The 23434-nt window shown below is 52.0% G+C and overlaps 9 protein-coding genes across 9 annotated transcripts; 4 read left to right on the top strand and 5 right to left on the bottom strand.

Moving 5' to 3' along the window:
- Positions 1-588: 588 nt before the first annotated feature.
- VFPPC_13788 (glycosyltransferase 2) lies at positions 589-2961 on the top strand (the record flags this gene model as incomplete). The annotated part of the gene is made up of 5 exons (XM_018291560.1): positions 589-1321; positions 1377-1445; positions 1509-1694; positions 1758-2132; positions 2192-2961. The coding sequence occupies 5 exons, from the start codon at positions 589-591 to the stop codon at positions 2959-2961; spliced, it is 2133 nt and encodes a 710-aa protein (XP_018145950.1).
- A 415-nt stretch (positions 2962-3376) lies between these two features.
- Positions 3377-3667, bottom strand: VFPPC_17639 (hypothetical protein; the record flags this gene model as incomplete). Its single annotated transcript, XM_022429331.1, has 2 exons — positions 3377-3460; positions 3533-3667. The coding sequence occupies 2 exons, from the start codon at positions 3665-3667 to the stop codon at positions 3377-3379; spliced, it is 219 nt and encodes a 72-aa protein (XP_022285631.1).
- Positions 3668-4226: 559 nt separating this feature from the next.
- VFPPC_05224 (ABC transporter domain-containing protein) lies at positions 4227-6170 on the bottom strand (the record flags this gene model as incomplete). Its single annotated transcript, XM_018284453.1, has 1 exon — positions 4227-6170. One exon carries the CDS (start codon positions 6168-6170, stop codon positions 4227-4229), a length of 1944 nt encoding a protein of 647 aa, XP_018145951.1.
- Positions 6171-6643: 473 nt separating this feature from the next.
- VFPPC_05225 (20S proteasome maturation protein Ump1) lies at positions 6644-7146 on the top strand (the record flags this gene model as incomplete). Its single annotated transcript, XM_018284454.1, has 2 exons — positions 6644-6646; positions 6694-7146. The coding sequence occupies 2 exons, from the start codon at positions 6644-6646 to the stop codon at positions 7144-7146; spliced, it is 456 nt and encodes a 151-aa protein (XP_018145952.1).
- A 1088-nt stretch (positions 7147-8234) lies between these two features.
- Positions 8235-9092, bottom strand: VFPPC_05226 (ubiquitin; the record flags this gene model as incomplete). The annotated part of the gene is made up of 2 exons (XM_018284455.1): positions 8235-8395; positions 8456-9092. 2 exons carry the CDS (start codon positions 9090-9092, stop codon positions 8235-8237), a joined length of 798 nt encoding a protein of 265 aa, XP_018145953.1.
- A 4597-nt stretch (positions 9093-13689) lies between these two features.
- VFPPC_13789 (non-SMC mitotic condensation complex subunit 1 domain-containing protein) lies at positions 13690-16325 on the bottom strand (the record flags this gene model as incomplete). Its single annotated transcript, XM_018291561.1, has 5 exons — positions 13690-15157; positions 15215-15579; positions 15635-15710; positions 15770-15954; positions 16281-16325. 5 exons carry the CDS (start codon positions 16323-16325, stop codon positions 13690-13692), a joined length of 2139 nt encoding a protein of 712 aa, XP_018145955.1.
- Positions 16326-17313: 988 nt separating this feature from the next.
- VFPPC_17638 (hypothetical protein) lies at positions 17314-18018 on the top strand (the record flags this gene model as incomplete). Its single annotated transcript, XM_022429330.1, has 3 exons — positions 17314-17436; positions 17518-17873; positions 17946-18018. The coding sequence occupies 3 exons, from the start codon at positions 17314-17316 to the stop codon at positions 18016-18018; spliced, it is 552 nt and encodes a 183-aa protein (XP_022285632.1).
- A 239-nt stretch (positions 18019-18257) lies between these two features.
- Positions 18258-19994, bottom strand: VFPPC_05228 (chloramphenicol resistance protein; the record flags this gene model as incomplete). The annotated part of the gene is made up of 1 exon (XM_018284457.1): positions 18258-19994. One exon carries the CDS (start codon positions 19992-19994, stop codon positions 18258-18260), a length of 1737 nt encoding a protein of 578 aa, XP_018145956.1.
- A 1611-nt stretch (positions 19995-21605) lies between these two features.
- Positions 21606-22808, top strand: VFPPC_05229 (syntaxin; the record flags this gene model as incomplete). Its single annotated transcript, XM_018284458.1, has 3 exons — positions 21606-21758; positions 21824-22503; positions 22568-22808. 3 exons carry the CDS (start codon positions 21606-21608, stop codon positions 22806-22808), a joined length of 1074 nt encoding a protein of 357 aa, XP_018145957.1.
- Positions 22809-23434: the final 626 nt, after the last annotated feature.

The following is a 23434-nucleotide window of genomic DNA, read 5'->3' on the forward strand; positions in this document are numbered from 1 at the left end:
CACTCACTCTCATTCTCATATTCGCTCACTTTCCAAGTTACTTGCTCCCAAGTCAACTCACTCCCGAGGCTTCAAATGTTGACTGCATGTCCTCCCAGCCGGCTTAGTTAAGCTTAACCAACCAACCAACGTTGAACCCACCAAACTGGCACCTTTGACGCTGATCTTCCTCAGTCCTCACCCATCAATCTTACTACCCCTCGAAACAAAACATATTTCGCAGATCCATATCCGTAGTCAGGAACAAGTTAGTCCCCGGACATTTTTTTTCTTTTTCTTTTCTCTACGTAATTTTGCTCGTCTTCACACCGTCTCAAACTTGAATTGGCTCGTGTGCAATCGATTGCCATTGCCATTACCATTGCCCTTGCCCTTGCCGACGTTCAACGTCATTTTCGACCCAACAACTCACAACTCACAACTCGACGGCTTAGCGCCATGCACGAGCTCTAGCTCCAGCTCTGGCAAGCTGTCTTCAATGCTCACTACCTCCCACCAACGACTTCACCCCGTCCTACCTTCCCTCAGTCTGCAACCAACGTAAACGGGTTCGGCGTCCTCTTCTGGATAGCCACCCAAGTACGCGCCATGGCCACGTCGCGCGGATGGCACCTTTGGCGCGATGACGAGGAAATGGCCAAAAAGGACGACGACCTCTCGTCATCCAAGCATCCCAAGCATGCCACAGGTGCGCAATGGCAATCCGCACGAATGCCACGCCGCGCGTGGATGAAGCGCCTGGTCGCATATGTCCTTGTCATCGTCGCCCTCGTATATCTCTTCAACCGATCCGGTTCTTCAGACCTGTATCCCTCGTCCAGGAGCAAGGGCAGGGGTTTCCCCAACACCGTTGAGGAAGCATACAACCAGCGCTTCGATCCTGGCAGGAGAACACACGTCGACCATGAACCCAAGGAACCATCGCATCCGCATCAACCGCCGCAGGCAAAACCCGACGAGCAAGTGACGGTCGAAGCACCTCCAAAAGCGACTTCAGACGACGATAGCAAGGATGGCGACAAGGCTGATGCTGGTCAGATCAAAGCCCCTCCTAGATACGACGGCCCAATTAGGTATCCAGCGCTGGCATCAACTCTTCGAGCTATTACATCGACCGGTGGAACTTCGCTGAGGAATCGCAATGTTTTGTTTGCCGCCGCCAGTCTCAGAAGCTCTTCCACCTTGCTGCCCATGGCCTGCGAAATGGCCCTGGAGCGTGAGAGCTACGTTCACTTTATATTTCTGGGCATGGCAGATATTGCGATACAGGACTTGCTCGAGATCAATGGCATTGACAAGACGTGCCCACTCATCGCACACGGTATGACCGCTTAACTTTTGACCATGGGGTGACCATGTACCTGACAATTCTTTAGACGGTCGCCCTGACCACTTTGAAACGTCGACGGAGAAGCGCATGTCCTTGGCTGTTGCGAAAGCAATGTGTATGTTAAAATACCCATATCTTTCCCCATGGTACCGGAGCTAGACTAATACTGCAACTGTAGATTTTGTGAATACCTACATGCACCCTCAAGCCATAGTCATAGATTCAACAGCCGCAGAGGAAGACTACTTTCTCGGAGCAACCCGAGAGCATGCTTCCTCCTCTCAGTCTGCTCTCATCGAGCTGCCTGATCGTCCTAGAACCAGCCTTGCTTGGATGTCCAAGCTGGATTCTGCAGCTCTGTCTGGTGAGTTGGCAATGAAGCAATAGTATCGAGACCTGGCGATTGACTTACTAACTGTTGTACTAGCTTGGAACAAGGTTCGATTTGACATTCTGATTCATGCAACACCAACGGGAACGGGAAATCTCAAAAGGCTGCTGAGATCCATCTCAAGGGCCGACCTGGCAGGCATTCAGACCCCTCATATCACCATTGAGCTTCCATATGTCATGGAGCGTCCTTTGGAGGAATATCTCTCAAGTTTCAAGTGGCCGCGCCCGACACCACACGACGGACAGCAACCGCAAATGATTTCCCTCCGACGTCGAATTACGCGACAGCTAATGGAGGAAGACGACAGCTCGGTGCGCTTCGTCGAGTCGTTTTGGCCGACCGACCCATCAAGCTCCCATGTATTGGTCTTATCTCCTCATACAGAAATAACGCCTCAGTTCTTCCAATGTTTGACTCCCCGCCCCCTGCCTCCCTAACAGTTGATCCAGTTCTAACGAGCTGTCCAGATGTGAAATACTCGCTCCTGTACCAACTTCACTCCAAAGCCGCACTAATGGAAGACTACGACGCAAGTCTCCTGGGCATAAGTCTGTCCGTGCCGACAACATCCATAGATGGAACCAAATCATTCACCCCTCCCAAACCTCCTCGCGGTGACAAGGAATCATCGGGAGACACTGCCTTCTTATGGCAACGACCTAGCAGCGACGCCATGGTGTTCTTCGGCCAAAAGTGGATAGAACTACACCACTTTATCGCGCAGTCTCTCTACAAGAAGCGATCCACGTCGTCGACACCCGCGCTGCTAGCAAAGAAGCAGGTCAGCAAGCAGTATCCCGCGTGGCTGGAATACGCCCTGCAGCTCTGCCGCATAAGAGGGTACTTTACACTGTATCCGAGCCGAGAAACCGCCAAGGTCATCGTCGGCGTGCACAGCGATATCCGCGACACACCTGAAGAACACCAAAAGGACGCGCCGGGATCAACGTCGCCCAAAGACTTTTCCGATGAGGGCAACGAGCACTTTGATCCAATATCCCCGGTCGATATGCTGGAGACGCTGCCGCACAATGGTGAATTGCAATTACCCCGTGATATACCCTTGTTATCGTGGGATGGAAAGGCCGAGACGGAAGAGAACTTTGCCAAGGATGCAAGCGAGTACGCTACCTTGTTCCGGAGGGAGGTTGGTGAGTGCGGTGAGGAATATCTGAAGAGTCGTCCTGTTGCGAAAAGATCGGCTCTGGACCTATTTTGTACGACTGGCAAGGCGTAATGTGGTGTTTTGTATGGTGTTTGGCGTACTTTCTGGGCAGCGTGGAAATGTATCATAGCAAATGATTGTATACAACTTGGTGCAAGTACATATCAGCTAGTATGGACTTCATGTCACAGTGTTCATAACCTCAAGGGCAAGTTCATTACTGATCGTCAGGATGTTTCCCACATCATCTCCAGCAGTAGGCCAGACACATGCAACATATCATACCATATTATAACCCGAAATCACCAGTCCCATCTCAGCATGTCGAAAAAAAAGCCGCCAGTACTCATCACCCACTCATAACACACCTTCATTTCCCATCCCTCACAAGCCCTCCGCCCGTTGCCGTATCCTCGTAACAACCAGCAACACCACACTCGACCCAATAATACAAAACGCCAACACCCCCAAAATCTACCTGCATCAGCTAACCAATCTTCACACTCCGAAGCGAAAAACTCACCAACTGCGTCCGCCAGCCTGTCTGCACAATGGCCGCCTTCTCGCTATACTTGTTCACCGTTTCTACCAAACCATTAGTTCACATCTTCCCTGGAACACAGCACATACTAATGTAGTTCGCCAATCCCAACACCAGCATCACAACACTTAAAATCCAGAACACTGCGCCGAGGGGCTTCGACACACGGCGCTCCAAGTCTGTGGGCTTTGAATTCAGATGGAATGACAGTGTGATGGCGACGGATAAAACGGTCATGAATACCGATAACCGGAGGTATGATAGAAACGCTACAAATTAGCTTGATTAGCTAGGGGAGGACAGGAGAGGTACTTCGTTCGTTGGCGCAGTGGTCGCGTGCGTCGCTCGTTTCATTTTCGAAGAGGAGAGGTCCGAAGACAGGCCAGGTCCAGAATGCGGATGCTGCTGCGCTGGAACTGCGTCTGTTAGTTGGGTTGCTGGGGGGGGGGGGAGGGAGACGAACCCTATGTCGCTGACTTGGATGGGCGTTGTGAGATGGGGTGTGCAGCATTTTATGGTGAGGTCTTCGTCGTCGATGCGGGTTGCTGGCGTGGGCGTGACCATTTTGATGTGGGTGAGTGAGGGTGAAGGTGGTGATGCGGGATGCAAATTTGGGATGGCGTCATGGGGAAGGATGAAGGAAGCTAGTGGGTGATAACTACGGCTCTACTGGATGGAGTGTATTGTGTATTGGAATGTATGCTAATGAATGCAAGAAAATAATGCATTTATTCTATTTACTGTATGATTGACGGTAATATTTCCTCCTTTCTAACTCAACTCCAATGCAATATTGTCACGCAAATCCCCACACATCGAACCATCGTCGCTCATCGTGTCCCAACGGCCCATCTAACCTCCCAAACCTCGCTCTGCGACCGGTATTCGCCTCCGGCAAACACATCCACTCCCGCACACAATCCGGCACCTCCTCCTTCACATGGGCAATACAAATCAGCGCCTGCCGCTCCGTCAACCCCTCGATAACAACATTCCCCTTCTTTGCAATCTCACTCTCGACAACATCGCCTGAGACATATGTCTTGCTCTCCCCGTCCGTCAAGAACAAAGCGCACTTATCGCGGACTGCGTCGTCCATCCCGCTGAACGCCTCGTCCAAAACGACCACATCGGGCCCTTTAATCATGGATCGTATGAATAGTGCGACGCGTTGCGCCGAAAAGGATATCTCGCCAAACATGTACTCATCCGCCCATGACAGATCCTCATCTTGTGCGTGTGAAGCAGAATTCGGTCGCAGTTCGGGTGCGAACCAACGCAGTGCGGCGTCAACTTTTTGCCTGGCGTTGGCATCGAGTTTTGGCGGCGTGCCGAACGTAGCGGACCATGCGTTCTCGATGACCTTGCGGATCGTGTGGCTTCGGGGCATGTGTTGGTGGACTTCGGGGCTGGAGTGTCCGATGCGGGATTGGATATCCCAGAAGGTGAGCGGCTTCATGCCCGATCCAGGCTCTGGGAGACGACTGCGGCCAAAGAGCTTGATGGGCATGGAGTATGTTTGTGGGTGGTCAGATCCGAGGAGTGACACGATGGTCGTTTTGCCAGAGCCGTTGGGCCCAAAGACGCCCCAGCGCTCGCCTCTTCTAACCGTCCAGATGAGACCGTCCTTGGGACCTTGTGGTGTTTGTTGTGTCCAGTTTCCCAGAGCAACCTTGTCACCGTATTGTACGCGGCAGCCGTCCATTTCAACGAGTGGCTCTGCGTCAGGGTTCACGGGATTCAATGCGTGCTCATTGTTCTCACTTCCACTCGTTTCTGAAGCAGAACGCACGTTGGATCCCAAGACTCGCCCAACTTCAGAGAGCGTATGGATCGGAAGCTTGTCATCCTCCAACAGTCCGCCGAGCTTCACCCCCTGGACATACTTCCTCAGTCCATCCAACACCACCTCCTTTGGTCCCATTGACCCAACCTGGCAATCACTCCTCAAGTAAATCAAATGCGTGATCCACTCCGGCAATGGATCCTGCGGTCGCGCGCTCATCACCAGCCTCGGACTCGCCTTCTCTGCAAGCGACTGCAACAGTGGGCTCAACCCCGACACCGTAGGCGGATCGAGGCCCATAAACGGCTCATCCAGCAGTAAAACCTCAGGTCTGGTGAGCAACGCTCGAGCAATTCTTGCTCGTCTGCCCTGTCCGTTGCTCAAAAACGTCACAGGCAGATCCAGCAAATGATCCAGCCTTAAATCCTTCACCACCCTGTTCAGCAACTCCGTAGATATACCGCCATCATCGTCTCCCCCCAGCGGTGCCTTGAGCGGATTCAACTCCGTATTCCCCAGTAAAAAGTCTCTCAACGAGAAATCAGTAATCTCCCTCCTGGACTCGTATCGAGCGGACAAATATGCCGACGTAGTCACACTGCCGCCCAATCCTCCCCCCGTAGCTTCTGCATCGAATCCAACATATCGAATAGCCTTCTGTGGGCTTCTCAGCCGAGAAGACACATCTTCTCCAGATAGGTACGGGTACGACCGGGCGGTAGGCGGTTCGCAGAGCAGTCTCCCTCGGAGGATTTGAAGAAAGGTCGTCTTTCCAGAGAGTGACGGCCCGACAACACACCAATTGTGTGGCTGGAGGGAAGCAGAAGGTAGGTCAAAGGATAATTCGTTGAACAAGGAGGGATTGGCATGGGACGACTGAGAATTTGGATGTTGTCGGTAAAAAGTGCCTTTCGCAATGCGAATGATGGGCAGTCGAGAGGGCACGGATCTCATTGTGCTTGAGCGTGGCAGGAGAGCCACAAGCTATGGCTGACAGAACACTTCACATTCGTCCTTGTGGACTCAAAAACAGCTACAATTGTAAGAGACTAGTCTTTTGATAAATGAAATAAGTGTGACTCAGGCTGGATTGAAATGAAGCGAGTTCGGTATGTCTGGTAATACCCGGGATTAATTGGCCTGGACATGCCAAAGTCCGGGGTCGGCATGAAGTCAACGACCATAGGTACGTACCTTTTTGCCCACATGCACCCACTCAAAGCGCAGCAAAGCCAACCAACAAACGCGAGGCTACTCGTAGCCTAAAGGCAGCTCCAAGCTTCATCATCACTCCCAAACACCATCACCGACAATCCAACACCATCGCAGCTCGCATCGCCAACCTCCCCCACGCTACACAGCTACATCAACACAAACAATCGCCCGCACACAATCCATCGCACAATCCTTTCCCTCCAACCGCCAAGATGGTAAGCTCCTCGCCCTCTCCTCCCCATCCCAGCTAACATATTCACAGTCGATGCGCATCGTGCCCGCCAACTCCAACCCCGACTCCTTCACCCACACATCACACATCTCATCCGCCCCCTCCGCGCCCGGCGTCCACGACACACTCCGCCATGGCGTCGGCCAGTCGCCCTACGACGCGGCCAGCAACAAGCCCTCGTCCGCTCACCCCCTCGAAGCCCGTCTGAAGAACTGGGAGGCCACGCAGGAGGCTGTCCGCATGGAGTCACTCCGCCGTACGTTTGGCATCGCTGAGCCCGTCCGTCGAGCCATGGAGCTCAAGATTGTGAGGGATGGCGAGTGGCGACCTTTGGCTCTGGGAAACAACTTGGCCAGCGTGCATGAGGATATTTTGAAGGGTCGGGAAGATACGATTACCTGGGAGGATGTGTTTACCGGCGAGGAGATGAGAGGTGTTACTGGGGTCCATGATGAGATGGAGAAGAAGCTCAAGATTCAGTAATCGAGCAATGACGACGGTTTGGGAGATTCGGGTAGATTTGGTGGGTGAGGGACGCAAATTAGATTACGTGTACTACTATTACGACACAATAAAATAAATCCTGGGATATAATTTACGTATACGCACCATGGTTAGAGATGCTGACGGCATACCTCAAATAAGGGATCGACGGCCTTGGTCGAGCAAAGGATACGCTCTGGCAAGGTATCAAGATCCCGCTTCTTGGGGCTTAGGATACGGCACCGAGTACTGCTATGTTTCGGCGGGATACCTAAGAACATTTTGTCTTCATATGCACCATGTTTTTATACATAGCTCGCTGCATCAATACTGTATCCGCATATGCACCATGTTCTTATATGGCTCGCTGCATTATTACACGTTCAGATACACCAAGACATGTTATGACAGGGTGAATACGCCCTGCTGCAGAATACAAATCACCAAGGGGAAGGGAAAACACTTGGCTGCAAGTATACAAGAACAGCAGTGAATGGCTGCAATTCCTCTATCCTGTTATAGACAAGGCCAAATCCCAAGGGCCAGCGCTGGTTGGGTCTATACCCAACATTTTAAACAAATATATAACAAAGGCCCCTGAGAAAAGGGTTGAAAAATGTTAAAATGAACAATCATTTATACATGATGATGCGCCGATGTTGACTCCAGTTATCCCTTCGTTCTTCCATTCCACAGTGTCTGTCCCATCAATCGATCGCTGCTTTCCAATTCCAAATAAAATGTAATCCCAACACGGTGCGCTGGATATCAAAATGAGTGTGTCTGTTGATTGGTTTGTTCTGGCTGTGATGTGGCTGCCAAATAGCAATGCCACTGACTCTCGGCAGGTCGGTAAGCCCGTTCGGTTTCTCAACAAGCCAAGGACGCCGTTTTCAGACGTCCCTGGCCTTTGTCGGTGCGACATTCATCTCGTCGTCGAAAATGTACAATGTCGACGTATGCTCTGCCTTTCCGACAGGCTGCGATAAATACCTCGAGCCGGCACAAATGCAAATAAACACGCATCTAAACGTGGTGGCTAAGCGGATGTTCCGCAAAAATCGCAAAGGATGACGACGGCCAGCCGCTCATAAGATGACGCAGCACATTCCGCCTGATCTGGATCGCTGTCCATCTCCGCTCCCGGCTGGAAGGCTCTTGCTTCCAGACTTTGGCTCTTCTTCGTCCAAGTCCTGGGGACGAATGCTCATGTGGACCACGTTGGGGCTCTCTGTGCTGAACTGATACTCTGTCATATGAATTAGATAATGCCTCAAAGGTCACACCATGATATGTAGAATTGACTTACTCTTGAGCTGTTCCTTGTCATCCAATAGCTTTCCGAAATGAATCAGTCTTATGCTGCTGGGACTAGCAGGTTTGGCCTCCCAATCATTTCTCCATTCTCGCAGGATGAGCTCTTTCAGAGTGTAGATGCTGATGCTAAACGGATCTGGTTGTCCAGATTCCGTTTCGTCGGGCATGGCTACATTCCTCCTCGTGAGATACTTGGCATCTATCTTATAAGGGTGGCGGCTTCCTGACGTCAAAAGTAGAGTAATGTTGCAGACAGGACCGTCTGACTGTCCAGGGGTGGCGTTAATGTCATCCTGCGCTGGTCCAATTGCCAGAATTGAATCACTCCTCTCTTTTGTCGGCGGCACAGGTGCTCCTTCTTCCTTCTCTTTACCCTTTGATGTGATCTCAGCATTGTCCTCCTGTGAGGTGCTGTGCTGTTCGGCATCAGCGGGGGTGGTCATCGACGCCGCCGATGGGTCGGATACGACATTTTCGGTCCGCTTGGAGGCATCAACGACAGTCTTTGGCTCTTCGGCCGGGGCAGTTCCTTGGGCCATGTTTTCCATCGGGACAGCGTCGTTGGGCTGGTCGAGTCGAGTATTTTCAGCGGGAATGCTCGTGGTTTTGTCGTTGTTGCCACCGCTCATGGTCGGGTCCATGGAATTGCGCAGCGCAGCGGCGAATAGAGAGACACTAGGGGCCGCAGGGTGGCTGTATGTCAGGTTCCTGCACCAGGCAAGCAAACGCAGCACAGGCGTGAGAGATGACGCTGAAAGAGATCAATTCATATACGGCTCCAAGGATAACGGTCGTCCAGTTGAACCTGAGCGATAAAACGACGTCGGATGTCCTCGGAAGCCACTGGTGAGATGATAATGTAGACGTCAGGTCGAACAAGTCCAAGATCGACTAGCAAGCAGGAGGACCAGACCAGACTCGCCGGACCAGACGGGAGTGGGGGGAAGGACGGAACACCGGCTGTGGACTGAAGTGGATTGGACTGGACCAGGACTGGGACTGGGACTGGGACTGGGGAGAGAGGACAGAAGGCGCTCGCTCGCTCCAAGTAATCAACTCAGCCCGTGACCCTAGAGTGTGGTGATATTTGTAGGAATATGCCAGATTATGGGCCAGGTGGTGTTGCGATTTAAACTCGATATCTCCCCATGCGTCACAAGTCTAGTCGGTGATGAAATAGGACAATGCACTCACTGGCACTCAAACGTGTTCCAGAGGTAGCCAAAGTGACAGAAGCAGAAAAAGCCAAGAGTGTGTGCAACGTGGCTATGATCCAACGTTGAAAGACAAAGCCTCGTGTGTGTGCTGACTCGCCAGCGCCCGGTTCCCTTCCCCGTGGATAAATGCTGAAAAGTATTTGATGGTCAGACAAGCAGCCAAGCTGGGTGCACCAGACCTGACCAGACCTGACTTGCTTGGTCGACAAAAGCTAGTAATCTGGCTCCTGGCCTCTTTCGCTCTTTGGCTCCAGCCCAACGCCCCAATGCCCAGATGGTCAACAGGAGTCCAGCGGTTTGCCAGTCCGGGGATGGTGGACAGCGGCCTTGATTGGACACGTCTGTGCGATACCGTCGTCTTGAGGTCTTGATGGGGAGACGGACCCGTTGGGTGAGCGGGTCTGTTGGAAGCTAATGCGGCGAGCAAATAATAAGTGCGTTGCAGGACAAGGCGGCGCAGCCTGTTTGCCTGACTGTCTGTCTGATGGTCTCCTGCTCTCGATACCTGAGACAACCAGACGGGAGCCAGACGGGTACGAAGATACTGACACGAAGGGGTCGGGCTGTCTGATGCGGACCGACAGTGTGAGACCCTGGTGATGCTAATCAATGTGGCGTGTGGCGAGAGCAAGCTAGGACGAGGGCGGATGTTGTATTGTATAAATAGCGACAGAGAAATGAAAGAGGAGATGAAGGCTCTGTGAAAAAGAGCTACACTGCGATTAAACTTTTTTGGCAGAGCTTGGGAGAAGAGTGACCGCCCCCAAAAAAGCGCAGAAGACTTGATGGGTGGGTGAAGGTTGGATGGATGGCAGTGCGCAAACAAGCTGGATGGGCTGAAATACGGTAGAGATGAAGTGGAAGTGGACGAAGAGCCAAGCAGACCTGGAGAAGCTGTCAATGGCTGTCATGAAGTTTGTGATGACTGGGGCATGGCAATCGCAGCAGGGTGGAACACAATCCAAGGAAGGTTCGATGCAGGAGAAGCCAGACAGGCCAGGCTTGACTGGAAGGTCCAAAGCGCCATTCATGTTGCTTCATCGTGGCCAACAAACAGGTTCGGGCTCCGAGACAGACAGACAGACGGACAGACAGGCAGGCGCAAGCACAATCACAGTCACAATCACAATCACAGTAGATCCAGCACAAGGCATGCACAAGATCCAACATGGAAGTATTAGGATGCGGTTACGGAGTGTTCGCCGCATCATGATGCCGGTCTCGTCTGTGAGGCCACAGGCCACATGCAATGCACCCAATCGCCAATGTCGACGCCCGCCTTGTCGTCTTGCACAACCTGCGACTGCGAGCATCGCCCGTATCAAGATTCACGATTCGAATCTCCCGGCACTGGCACTGATCGACGCCAGCCATTTCACACGAAGCACGAAGCAGCGTTTATGCCCTCAACGCCATGCCAATCTTAGTCGGCCAGCGACAAACTTGGCGGCGTCAGCGTGAGGTCATCAAGCCAGCACGTGTCAAGCCTCAGCGTCTCAAGCTCTTGGCCTTTCAATTTTGCTCCTGCAGGAGGGCAAAATACCCCATCGAACAATTCCTCAAAGAATGCTCAGAACTACACTAACTGAGTGTCAAAATAGCAAGTAGCAATCGTGCCCCATGGCGGGTCTGCCGACGACCATGTTTGTCATCCACACAGAACCCGGCCGTTTGCCATGGACAGTGACAGCCAACAGCCCCGTTCCCTTGCATGCAGCCAAAGCATGTTGGACCTTCATTTCACAGATGTTGGTCCAGATCTGATCAATATTTTAGTGACGGATTGCAGAGAAACGTACGGAAGACCCCGGCGTGGTTGGTCTTAGTACCCTGTCGCCTCTTTTCTCCCGCCACCTCAAACCAAGATGCAAGTCCATGTCACCCTGTCCAGTTCGTGACAACATGCCCGCCCCTTTTTGCGCAGGGAACTTTGTTCAGGGACTTTTTCTCTGCTGTCGTCCTCATAACAATACACAGTACTTTCGGGATGCCAAGTTTCTAATACGTACATCCCCCGAATTTGACACGCCTTATTATCCCAATTCCGACTTACCTGCCTCTTTCGAGATGACACAAGCACGGCCCGGTTCCACGAGCGCCATCATCAGCAATAGCTGAGCCCATATTCAGCTTGCTCTCGTTGCACACAGATGGCCTTGTCCTGCTCTTGTCAATAATCCACTCCCAGATGGAAGGTGATGGAGACTGGTCTCTTGTGGCGTCAACTTCTCGAACGATATTCAGGCGCCACCTCCACACGCTTTCTGGCTGCCAGCCTCAACACCGCACGCACCAAGGACATCTTGCTATCAGCCATTGCCCCTCTCAAAGCCAGACTGACTTTGCGAGCGTACCATGTCTAACCCGCTGAGCTGAAAGCTGAGCTACTCCAACACAGATAGCCGCGTTCACCCTTTTGGTGGTATTTCTTTGCTTACCGCTAAGGAATCGGACCAAGTTTTGCCTGGTGCGATACACCGCCAGCACAAGATTTGGCGACCATTTGGGTAGAGCCAAGTACGCCGCAACATCGACATGGCATTATACATTTGTGTATGGAATATCCCGCGATATGCTGTGCCTCAGGATTAGCCGAATACTTTTATCATCCCACTGAAAATGTCAACCTGAATCCAAGGTTAATGCGGGACCCAGGCATCTTCCGGCATTGAGACATTGCTGCTTTAGATCCAGTATGCATCAATCCTGTTTCACTTTTCCGGGACGTCCATCCAGAGAAACCGATCAACGTGCATAAATCTGGAACACATTGATTTTTGATGTATATATTCGAAAATCGACAGAGGGTTTTGACCTCGAACTCCTGAATGTCATTGATGGCAACGCAATCCCCGAGGCGAAAAGTACAACCCCAGCGGTCGATTTCAGGTTGACGTCCTGATACAACACATCTATATGTAGCGCATCACCACGCTTTAACTAATCTTAGCTCCAAAGTACTCCAGTCTTGGTAGTCAAGCTCAATCTCCAAGAATCATCAACAAAACCCTCCCTTGCCACACCTTGGCATCTTCACATCTTGCCACATTATAGCGCCGCAATTGAATATTCAAGTTCACAGCCAGTCTTGGCGACGACGGACCAAGCTTGGCGCCTGTCATGGATGCCCTTGTTCTATCTGCAGTGGCTTAGCCATAGACGACTGGAGCAGTCTTGGCATGACCATCAACAAGTGGCTATGGGGCAAAGAGCTGGTGATATGAAGAAAGACTTGTGCTTTATAGAGCGGCACAAGGACAACAGGCTAATGAATTTCCTAACTTGAGCAACCCACATATCAACACTCGATTCAGCATTTGAGCTAAGTAACTACTTGCTACCGTAGGGATGCATTTTCAGACCAATTCGACTGAGAACCAGACTTACTCAGATACAACTCACCAGTCGTAACCAATCTAATCCCTGAGCTGCCCTTTCGTGCTCTTTGCCCAAAACCGTAACCTTGGCTATCTATAGCTGTGCCGCCGGCTATAAGTAATGATGTGATACCCCCGCCGCAGTATCCTTAATTGGCACAGTACAGAAACATTATTTGCGTAGAAGAATAACAAGTGAATGAAGCGGCAGTGATATAGGTGTGACAAATCTGGGAAAACTAACAGTGCTAGGTTGGGAGGACATGCCTCTCGTGGACTAAGTTAAGAACTATTATTCCTGGCAACGAAGCATGCCGAAAGGAGTTTGTGTCATGTTAGAATACATGGTAGATGGACTGTGATATTGCCATCATAGAGTTGGCCGATATACTGAGCAAGGTATTTAACGTAAACTGGCAGTATAGTCATGCAAAGCTACTTACTATAAAACCTCGCTGCAAATCTGTGCAAGACGCAATAGTTACACGTTTACACGACAACCTAAGGGGTTAACTGTGTGGTTTATGGACAGCACACCGTAAGTGTTTCCACAGATGAATGTATTTACGTAGGGCCAATCGAATATTACCGACAGTAGCTTTAGTCATCTGCCAAATTATCTATCTTCATTCTTACAACGCCAACAAATCACCATTACTCCCTCCCCCCTGCGCCGGCTGCAGCACCGCCTGTGGTGCATGCGCACTGACAACATAACCTGTCATATTCCCACTACTACCGCCAAACATATCCTCGCCCTGGTCCAGCCTCATCGCGGCCATCTGCGTCCCAATAGTTGAGAAGTAGGCGTCTGCGTCACTCACTGCTTGTGACAGGTTGCCCTCGCCATTGGCTGGCGCGGCATTGCGACTTCGCAGGTCGATGTTGGTCGGTTGCCCGCCGCGGCCAAACATGCTGATGCTCTTCTGGTTATCGGTGTCTGTGGGCAGATTTTGTCTTTGCAGGGCAGGTGAGTCCTGGAGTTTCCGGGGGCGTGCGGACCGGAAGACTGTCTGCACGGGCTTGAGGTATATAGTGGCGAGGGTGCCGACGTTGAGACACATTTCTTCTAGGGTTGGTGCTTCTAATCGCTCGGCTTCGGCTGTAATTGGTGGTTTGTCCCCCATGACGATTTGCTTTGCTGTGTTCATGTCTGTGGATAATAGCCGCCAGTACATGTATGCTCGGTCACGTAGGTCGGGGTTATCTGTCTCCTCCGTGGCCCATTTTAAGACCTTAGGGACTAGCTCCTGTGCTCTGGTTGGTCTTTGGATGAAGAGCTTCACCGTGGCTGTGAGGAGCGCTAGTTGAACCTCGACTGGTTCTTCTGAAAATGAGTAGAGAAAGTCCTCTAGCAGCGCGTCGCTGTTCTCTATACGATCGGCATACTGTCCAATGACCCAGACCATTGCCGCTTTGGCTTCGGGCTCGTCCAACGAGTCGAGGTGCTCGCACAGGGTACCGATGATGGACTCGTATTGGTTGGGGTACTTTCTGAAAATGTTTTTGATAACCACAGTCGCCTCCTGAACGATGTATGTGACCTTGGTCGACACCAGTTCCAGTAAAAGGTCGATACACCGCCTGGCCGCAGGCTCAATCTTGATCGCCAACTTTCCTATCGCACGAACAGCCTTTCGGACAAAATGAACATCGATTTCCGTGGCATATTCTCGCAACTCGGTCAGCACCTCGTCGATATTCTTCTCATTGGCGAGCATGAAGATGAGCTCCAGCTTCGTGACCTTGACGTAAATCGGGTCGTTATATTTGCAGAAAAATACTCGAATATCGTTCTTGAGCACCTCCGGTCTCCGTTGTAAAATCAGCAAAGCGTTACGGAGCGCCAGGTACTGAACTTCGGGTCCCTTGGCAAGAAGGGTGACCAGCGGTGGTGAAAGCTTTCTGCACAATGCGCTGATTTGCTTCTGGTCTGCGATATAATTCATCAAGTACAGAATGACACGGATGCATGTCAGCACAACCGATGAATTTGAATGTGAAAGGCGTGGTGCAATGCGCTCCGCCAGCAACGCTGCCTCGCCTGTTTCCTGTGGTACATACGACATCAACGCCTCAAGGATGTACGTTTGGCCCCATCTACCAAGTTGTTAGCACGGCTGGACCCAACACAGCACTTTCGGAAAAGCCACCTACTCTGAGCAATCGGGCAAGATGGCCACCATCTTTGACGCATTGCTATAGTCAATGGTAAGTTTGATAGCGTCGCTCCTTTCCCAAATGTCCATCAAGCCTGCTAGCGCACTAGCAACAACGGTTGGGTTGTCGTCACGCAATAGGGAATTTAGTCTATCGATGAGGTCCGATCGTTCAACCATTTGCCGGTCGTGGTCGTAGAGTTTGGCAACGCAGAATGCAGCCGTCTTGCGTACGTAGGGGTCGTTGTCGCGAAGCATGTGCTTTACAATCGGGACCGTGGCTTCGACAAACTCTTTGACGTGAATGTACGACATTGTCCGCAGCGCAAGAGCTCGTACTAGAGGATTTTGATCTTCCATATCCTAATCACCAATCAGTACCATCCATCCCGTTTAGCCAAGGACGGATAACACCTACGTTTTCCAATACCGGAATAGCCTTGACTGCGATTTCTGGGCGTACCCGGGCATAGTTGACAAGATACAAGAAGCACCTATTCGTTATCAGTCACGAAACATCCTTAACAATGACCAGAATCCAGTTGCACCGTACATCTTCTTAATTTCCAAGCTCGGGATGTGCATGCAGGCGATTATATCGGGAAACAAGGCAACCATGTCGTTGTTGCTCATCGTCATGTTGGCCACGATCCTCTTGAGGGCGACCTTTTTAATCGCATAATTCTTGTCCTTCTTCCCGCCGCTGTTCAGCTCAAGGCGCAGCTCAGCTACTTTGCCCTGTCGAGTTCTTAGTCTATCGAATGCCAAAGGCGGCATGTACAACGGGAATACAGCCATCATCTCGAAATAGGTCGAGGATCCGGTGCGCAGGGTATAGAAAGCATATTATGAGTGAGACAAAGGGAACGGATTGCACTGCGATCTTGTCACAGCACTTCCAATATATAGAGGGGAAACGGGGGTATCGTCTGAAGTTGGTGCGACGGCGATCAGGGCCCTTTCGCAAGACTAGGTACAGGATAAACGGCGGGATAGGTGAGGGTGGATAACAAGGTTTAGAAGAGCAAAAGTGATTAAAGCAAATAATGCAGGAGAGGTCTTACTCGAGCGAACAGCTTTGAGTCCCCTCCAGTGTCTTTGGAAGACATGGTGGTGGTGGTAGCTGGTGGCGGCAGTTATATATAAGGCCCGGACGGCCCAGGATAGATGCACCAAGTCACAACTTGAGAGTAGCAAACAAGATCGGTTGGTGCACGGTAGTGGTGGTCCGTCTTTGGAGCCGGCGACAGCACAGGAATGAGGACGGATGCTTGCTGTTTCGTCACGCGACGCAAAAGGCTGATAAGGTTGGCGGTCGGATGGACTCAGTTGCCGACCCCCTCACGCCTTTGATGCGACAAGAGTTGCACAGAACCAACTCAAAGAGGCTTGTTGCGCCGTTTCGAAGGAAGGATGGTCAATGGTTAAAAAAGGGCGATAGTGCGGCGCGCCCAATTGGGAGAATTCGAGCCAGCCAAGGAGAAATACAGCCGGCCCAATACGTCGTTGATGGAGGGTTGGCGGGTTGGAGGGTTGGAGGGGGGTTCAATTTTAGCTGGGAGAATCGTCACATGTACTCGACTCGACTCGACTTGACTTGGGACTGAGAACTTTGCGACGGGCCAATTCTTGCCGCAACGCAGATGATGCGCTCAAAGGGATAGTCGCAATTTGGCAACGGTGAGGTCGTGATTCGGTCAAGGTTTGTCGACAGCAGCCCCGTTGGCCAGCGAGATGGAAAGAATTAAGAGTGAGTTCGCAATCCGTCGAAGCCGAGTCAAAAGTCCAATGTCGAAAGGGGTCTCTCGATTGATTGGGCCATGGATGTCCACTGGAGCTGCCCACTTCAGCGGCGTTGGGGGCAGTTCAGGCACTGTCAGAGGACATCTGGAAGCTTGGTAGAGCTATCGATAAGGATCCACCTGCTCCCAGACTCTGCCAGAGTAAGCAGTCACCTTCCAACCACACAAGTGGGACAAGCTTCTGTCGTCTACTCATCTCACGAAGCACCACATCTTCATCAACCCGCCATCGAGACCTCAATCCACGACCACCACTCCTGCCAACCGCCTTAATTCCCAGATCGCCGCCCTCACAATGTCCGCATCCAACTCAGACGTGCCCACCTGGGTCGCGCAGCTGCGCTCCCCTCCAGGCGCCAAGTCCAAAGTCCCAGGCATCCCCGACCCCAACGGCTTCTCCTCCTCTTCCGGCTCCAAGGTACGCACCCATCCAGCGAATCGCGCATCTTTTTCTTCGTCCACGCATTCTTCTTCTCCCATTAATACTAACCTTGACCAGAAACCCAGCAAGGACGGCAAAAGCCAACCCCGAAAAGCCCCCACCGGCGACGAAATGGAAACCCTCAAGCTCAAAAAGGCTTGGGAAGTGGCCCTCGCTCCCGTCAAAGCCCTCCCCATGACCGTCATCATGATGTACATGTCGGGGAATTCTCTCCAGATCTTCAGCATCATGATGGTGTTTATGGCGTTCAAGAACCCCATCGCGGGGCTGATGGCTACGAACACGGCGTTTGAGCGGTTCAATTCGGACAAGAATGCGGCTCAGATTTTGCAGACGAAGCTGGTGTATGTGGCGATGCAGCTTGTTGCTCTGGGTGTTGGTATTTGGAAAGTGAATTCAATGGGGTTGTTACCGTGAGTGCCTTTCCCCGTGTCGATTCTACATGTCGAGACGTGGCTTGTTCAAGCTAATATTTTATGTTGCAGGACAACGAGATCGGATTGGTTAATGTGGGAATCGTTGAGAGAGTCTGTGGACAAGGCTATTACCGCATTGTAAGGGTTTAGAGATTCAATCACCAGATAGAGCAGTGTAAAATGAAGACAAAACAGGCTAATATTTGAACAAATGTTCACGCTCCGACTATAATGCTATATAAACGTGGTATCTTACAATTCCATCAGCCGCAGAGATGGAAACCGTCATTATCATTAATTCATAAAATGCTTCTTTATATGCCCAGCCACATTGCTTCTTCCGTTGCCAGTCTCTCATCTTGTCTTCAGTGCAACCAAAGTCTATGCGTCTTGCTTTTCAGCCTTCTTCCTAGCCCGTTCCGCTCTCCAGCGAGGGCCGCACTTCTCAAGAACCCTCAACCCAGGAAGACTCGCCACCATCAGCAGCGCCAACAGGGTGAATGTCCATCCCGCACCCATAGCATCAAACATCTGGTCAACGACAGCCGTTGCCGCCGCTCCAGAAAGACATCTAGTCAGGTTGTTGGCCGCGGCCGCCGTGGCGGGTGCATCCTCGTTGAGATCAACAAGCAGCGTGTTGAGGACGCCAAACGACGACGGCACCAACATGCCGATGATGAAGAGCAGCACCAGCGGCACAGCCACGGCGGTCTGCGCCTCCAACGACCATCCCCATCCGATGAGGGCGAGTGCGCCGACCGTGATGGCAGGGTACAGGGGTTGTATGCGAGCAGACTCAATGGGGAAATTCAGCATGTCGTCTCCCCTCTTGCGGCTCGCCGACATTCCCAACTTCTTGGCGATGCGGGCATAGTTTCGATCGACGATGTGTCCCTGCAGGAGCATCACCATGCAGCATCCAACCCCGTAGGGGAGGTAGCACAGACCGACCTCCAGGTCGTCGTACTCGTAGATCTCCTTGAACAGGATGGAGAGGGTTGCGCCGACGAGGATGAAGTTGACGTACATGATGGCGGATATGAACAGGATGAGGCCTTCTTCCTTGTTGAACACGACTGACAGTGTGCGTAAAGGGTTCGGCATGCGTATTTTGACTTTGGGCGCCGATGCTGGTCGCTGCTTGACACCCTGGGGTCGCAGGAGGTCGATGACGGTTCTGTTCCATTTCGGCGGCGGAATGGAGCCGTTGCCAACGACGTTGCGACACATTTCGGGGACGGACAGAACCCACGGGACGAGCCATACAAAGACAAAGACGGCGCAGAACCAGAAAATAGAGGCCCATCCGAGTTCGTGACTGAGGATGCCGCCGAGGACGGGTCCAACCGTGGGACCAAAGTTGACGCCTGCGCCAATGAGGCCCATATATCGACCTCGTTCTTCACTCGAAGCAATATCTGCGACAACGGCGTATGCCAGGGCCAGAGTGCCGCTGCTGCCAGCGGACTGGAGGCAGCGCAGGATCAAAAGCGCCGTGTAATCTCGCTGAAGGGCCAGGCCAATGTTTGCAAAGAGATAGATGGTGAAGGCGAGGGTGAAGGCCGGTCGACGACCAGCCGTGTCGCCAAAGTCGCCGAATATGGTTGGTGCCAGGCCCTGAAAGATCATGTAAGTCGTCAGGGTGAGATTGATCAACGAGATTGGCACGTCGAGATCGTCGGAAACAGAGTCCAGCGCGGGGAAGTAGATATTGGCAGTCATTGGTGATATGATGCTGGCAATGGTGACCATGATGGTTATCCATAGCTTGGTTTGGCGTGAGAAGGCGCTGTATGGAGCGCTCGCCACTCTGGATAAGGCTTCAACGTCGGCATCATCTGAATCGGTGAGCACCTGGCTGGCGGGAGCGGTTTCTGATTTCTCAATTGCTGTTGGAACATGATCCAGGTCAATGTTCTCGGTGACTTTGGGCTTTTCTGCCGGTGTTGGTGTTGGTGTTGCAACAGCCTCGACCGAAGCTGCTACCGAAGAGTCTGCCGACGGCGCCGTAACCTCCGGGTCCGTATCGGCGGCTCCTTGGCAATTTTGCTCCGGGCCTGATTGTGATTTTGCATTGTCGTCGGGCAAAGGACCATTTGGTTCCTTCTCATCCTTCATTTCCACACAATGCCTGGAAGAATGGGTGATATATCAATCACACATCTTACATGAAGAAGAGAGGCGTAAGAACGGGGGGGTTAGGAAGGACGGGCAACGGTATTAAAAACAGTCTAGAGTCGTAGCCAAAGTTTGGTGCCGGTGCCATATCGGCAGAGTCAGCCATGCTGTGGGGGGAAGAGAATTGAAGGGACCAGACCAGATTGACTGACTGGATCTGGAACTAGAAACCGACGGACTTTGACCTGGTGGTTTGACTCGGGCTCGGCTGGTTGGGATGGGGTGCATGTGTGTACTTGTCCTGTGCATATTGTGCAGCTAGGAAGAGATCTGAATGGATGAACAGGGTTTACGCGTATTATCTGGCTGTCTGGTCTGTCCTATCCGCTGCAAGCTTGATTTAGAGATGCAACGCCCATGTCCATGTTCAGTCCATGTTTAGTCCCCCTCGGTTTATTTCCGTCAGCACTTGTTGTTCCCAGCCCTCGCTGACTGACACCAGCGTTGCACTTCCACAGATGGTCCTTTGACTTCGATTAGCGTCCTTGACAGGTCCCGTCTACAGATGATTTGCATTGCAACTCTGTGGTGCCAATGACTTCCAAATGTCGACAGCCCAGTTGTGCTCGGTCGACTTCCGTTGATTTGAGGCGCCTGCCAATGCCCGCCAGATTGACGCCGTGGGACCGGACAAAGACAAAGACCAGACCAGACCAGACAGCTTCAAGCAAGCCCATTGCCAATTGTGACCCTAGTGGCGCACGGCCAGGTTCCGAAGATCAAGTCAAGTCAAGACATGAGCTCCAGAATTGATGGACGATGGACATCAGCCATAACGGCCGGCGCTGTTTCAATCAACTCCGGATCCGCGAAAAAAGCTTATTGAATCCACTCAATCATCATGCAACAATCCCGCACTGCGGGCGTTGATATGCAGTCCGTCGGTCAACGGCCGCAACCATACTAGCCCAGCACTGGTGGGAAATTACTCCGTTCATTGCAATAAAAATATGTTGATGATGGGATCAAAAAGAGTGATGACGTTGCCTCTCGCTGTTCTGCCCGTTGCATCCTTTCGAGCGAATTCGACCAATTATGCCGTCTGTTTTTGCCAGCTGAGTTCCAAGGGTTGTTGTTATCCGAGGGCCAAGACCGCTGCTAAATAAAGCAACCCATCTTTTTTCTTAGAGTCAACCCATGTTGCTGATCCATGGGTCGGATAATTCAAGATGAGAATCAAACTATTGATGAGTGGTTCGCACCAAGTGCAGCCGCTGATGGCTTGATTTTCAAGGCCAATCTCCAAAGCTGTGCTGTCAAGTGTCCTTTGCGACTTGCAATTTGGAGAATCGAGGCGCCACTTCCGCCGGCAAGACGGGGCCAAGGCTCCGGACGCTGACCACATGCAGACTTATTACACTTTGCACGAATGCGTGATGACTAAGCGGTTTGGCCAAAAGCTCCAAATGTTTGTTCCACGTTACGTAGCCAATTCGGCTCACACAGCTATCCACAAGCAATGGCCAGCTGTTTGTTCAACACCTAAATTCCAACATTGCCAACCCACGCATTTGCGCTGTTCCTGAGGAGGCGGGGCAGTAACTGGCGAACATGGCTTTCTCGACGGCCTCCCATCTACCGTCCTTGGACTTGACGGGCGACTTCAATCATCTGCTGCAGACACACAACGCCGCACCTACATTGGGCAAGGTTGCTCTGGACGTCGACGTACTCGAGGGCTTCGTAAAGGAAGCTTACCGCATAGTCAGTTTAACCTTTCGTACAACCGCTGCTCAACTCAATCGTTGCTAACCGCGTGCGTTTGGCAGAACTCCCACATCACCAGCCTGCACAAAGAACTCAAGGATGTCAGGCAAGCGTACCTCTCCACAGCGCAGCCACGGAGGACACCTGGTCGCAAGGGACAGGGACCGCCGCAGGTCCTAACCGACCGCGAGCGCGAAGAAGTCGACGTCAACGCAAAGCAAATGATCAGAGAGCTCAACGCGAGCATACGAGCTCTAGACGACGCCGAGCAGCTTCGCCGAGAGACAGAATCGGCCCTCATTCGGAAGAAATACGCCAGCAGCTTCAGCGCCTTGAGCTCATGGGCATCTGGGGGCGGCGTGTCCAGTCGGTCGCCGGAACATGCGGCGGCGGAGGCTCAGGCGCAACAGACCGACATTCACCGGGATGGCATACTCTGGCTCTTGCGACAAAGACTGGAGCTCTGTTGTCGCACGCAGCAAGATATGATGGAGACGAGGTTGACGAGAGAGATGGAAAAGACCCGCGGCATGCTATCTGCGCCGGCTGGAGATTTCACTCCCTTTCCGCCAATGTCAGAAAAGGCATGGATGGCGGCTACTATGGTTCAAGATCCGGCAGACGACACGCCTGCTGAGGCGCCTGAATATACTCAGGGCGTGACACAGGAACAGTTGCAAATGTTTGAGGAGGGTAATCAGGACATGCTGAGGCATTACGAAAGTACGTTGGACAAGGTCAGGTATGTATTGTGCCGAGATGTCCACTACAATCTAAGAGAGTTATCGTTTAACACGGTGCAACAGAACCGCAGAACAGTCACTGGTGGAAATCTCAGAGCTTCAATCTCTTCTGGTCAATAATCTGGCTGTACAGTCTGAGCACATTGAGTTGCTGGTTGCCGACTCGTACTCAACGGCAGATAACGTCGGTGGGGGAAACAAGGAGCTTAAGAAGGCTACGAAACGACCCAGTACAGCTCGCTACACATTTTTCGCGGCCAGCGGGTTATGTGCTTTCCTTGTGATATGGGATCTCATCATATGAAGATGGCCGGAATAGCTACAAACGAAAGAAATAAACTAGCAATGGATGCACTGAATGAGCTTCTAGATTAGGAGTGGCCAGGTCAGCATTCTCTTCAAACGATGTCTCCGTAGGGTCTAAATTGGGAGCCACTGGTGACATGCGGTAGCATGTGAAAGAGCAAGTGTCTAGTGATGTGTATTGATTCTTGCATGTGTGGGGACCTCCAGATGTCCATGTCCGGATCGGTATTGAGCCACCCCCAGACTTTTACACAACCCCAGATGCAAAGACACCTAGAATACTGGTCCACTCTAGAACACCAGATACCTGGGGGAAAATAAAATGAGAGGACAGGCATTATTGTACTGTGCTGTGAATTAATATCCCTCAATGGCTTTGCTCTCCTAGGTGTAAGATGCACCAATGCTCCTAGCGGCCGATGCGACCCGGTTTTGCTCGGAAAGGCGCGGGGAGCCGCGGCCGCCTCACCGTGGTCAGCGCGCTCCGTGGACAGCGAGGTGAAAGGAATACGTTTTTTTGTGGTCAGGCGATTAGGGGAGGTATGCGGACGAAGTCGGGGAGATGTGGAGAGCAACATCATTAAGTGAATGGACAGAAAGCAGAAGATGCCTGTTGTAGTTGAT

Source organism: Pochonia chlamydosporia, chromosome 3 (assembly GCF_001653235.2).
Source record: "Pochonia chlamydosporia 170 chromosome 3, whole genome shotgun sequence".
Classification (NCBI taxonomy): Eukaryota; Fungi; Ascomycota; class Sordariomycetes; order Hypocreales; family Clavicipitaceae; genus Pochonia; species Pochonia chlamydosporia.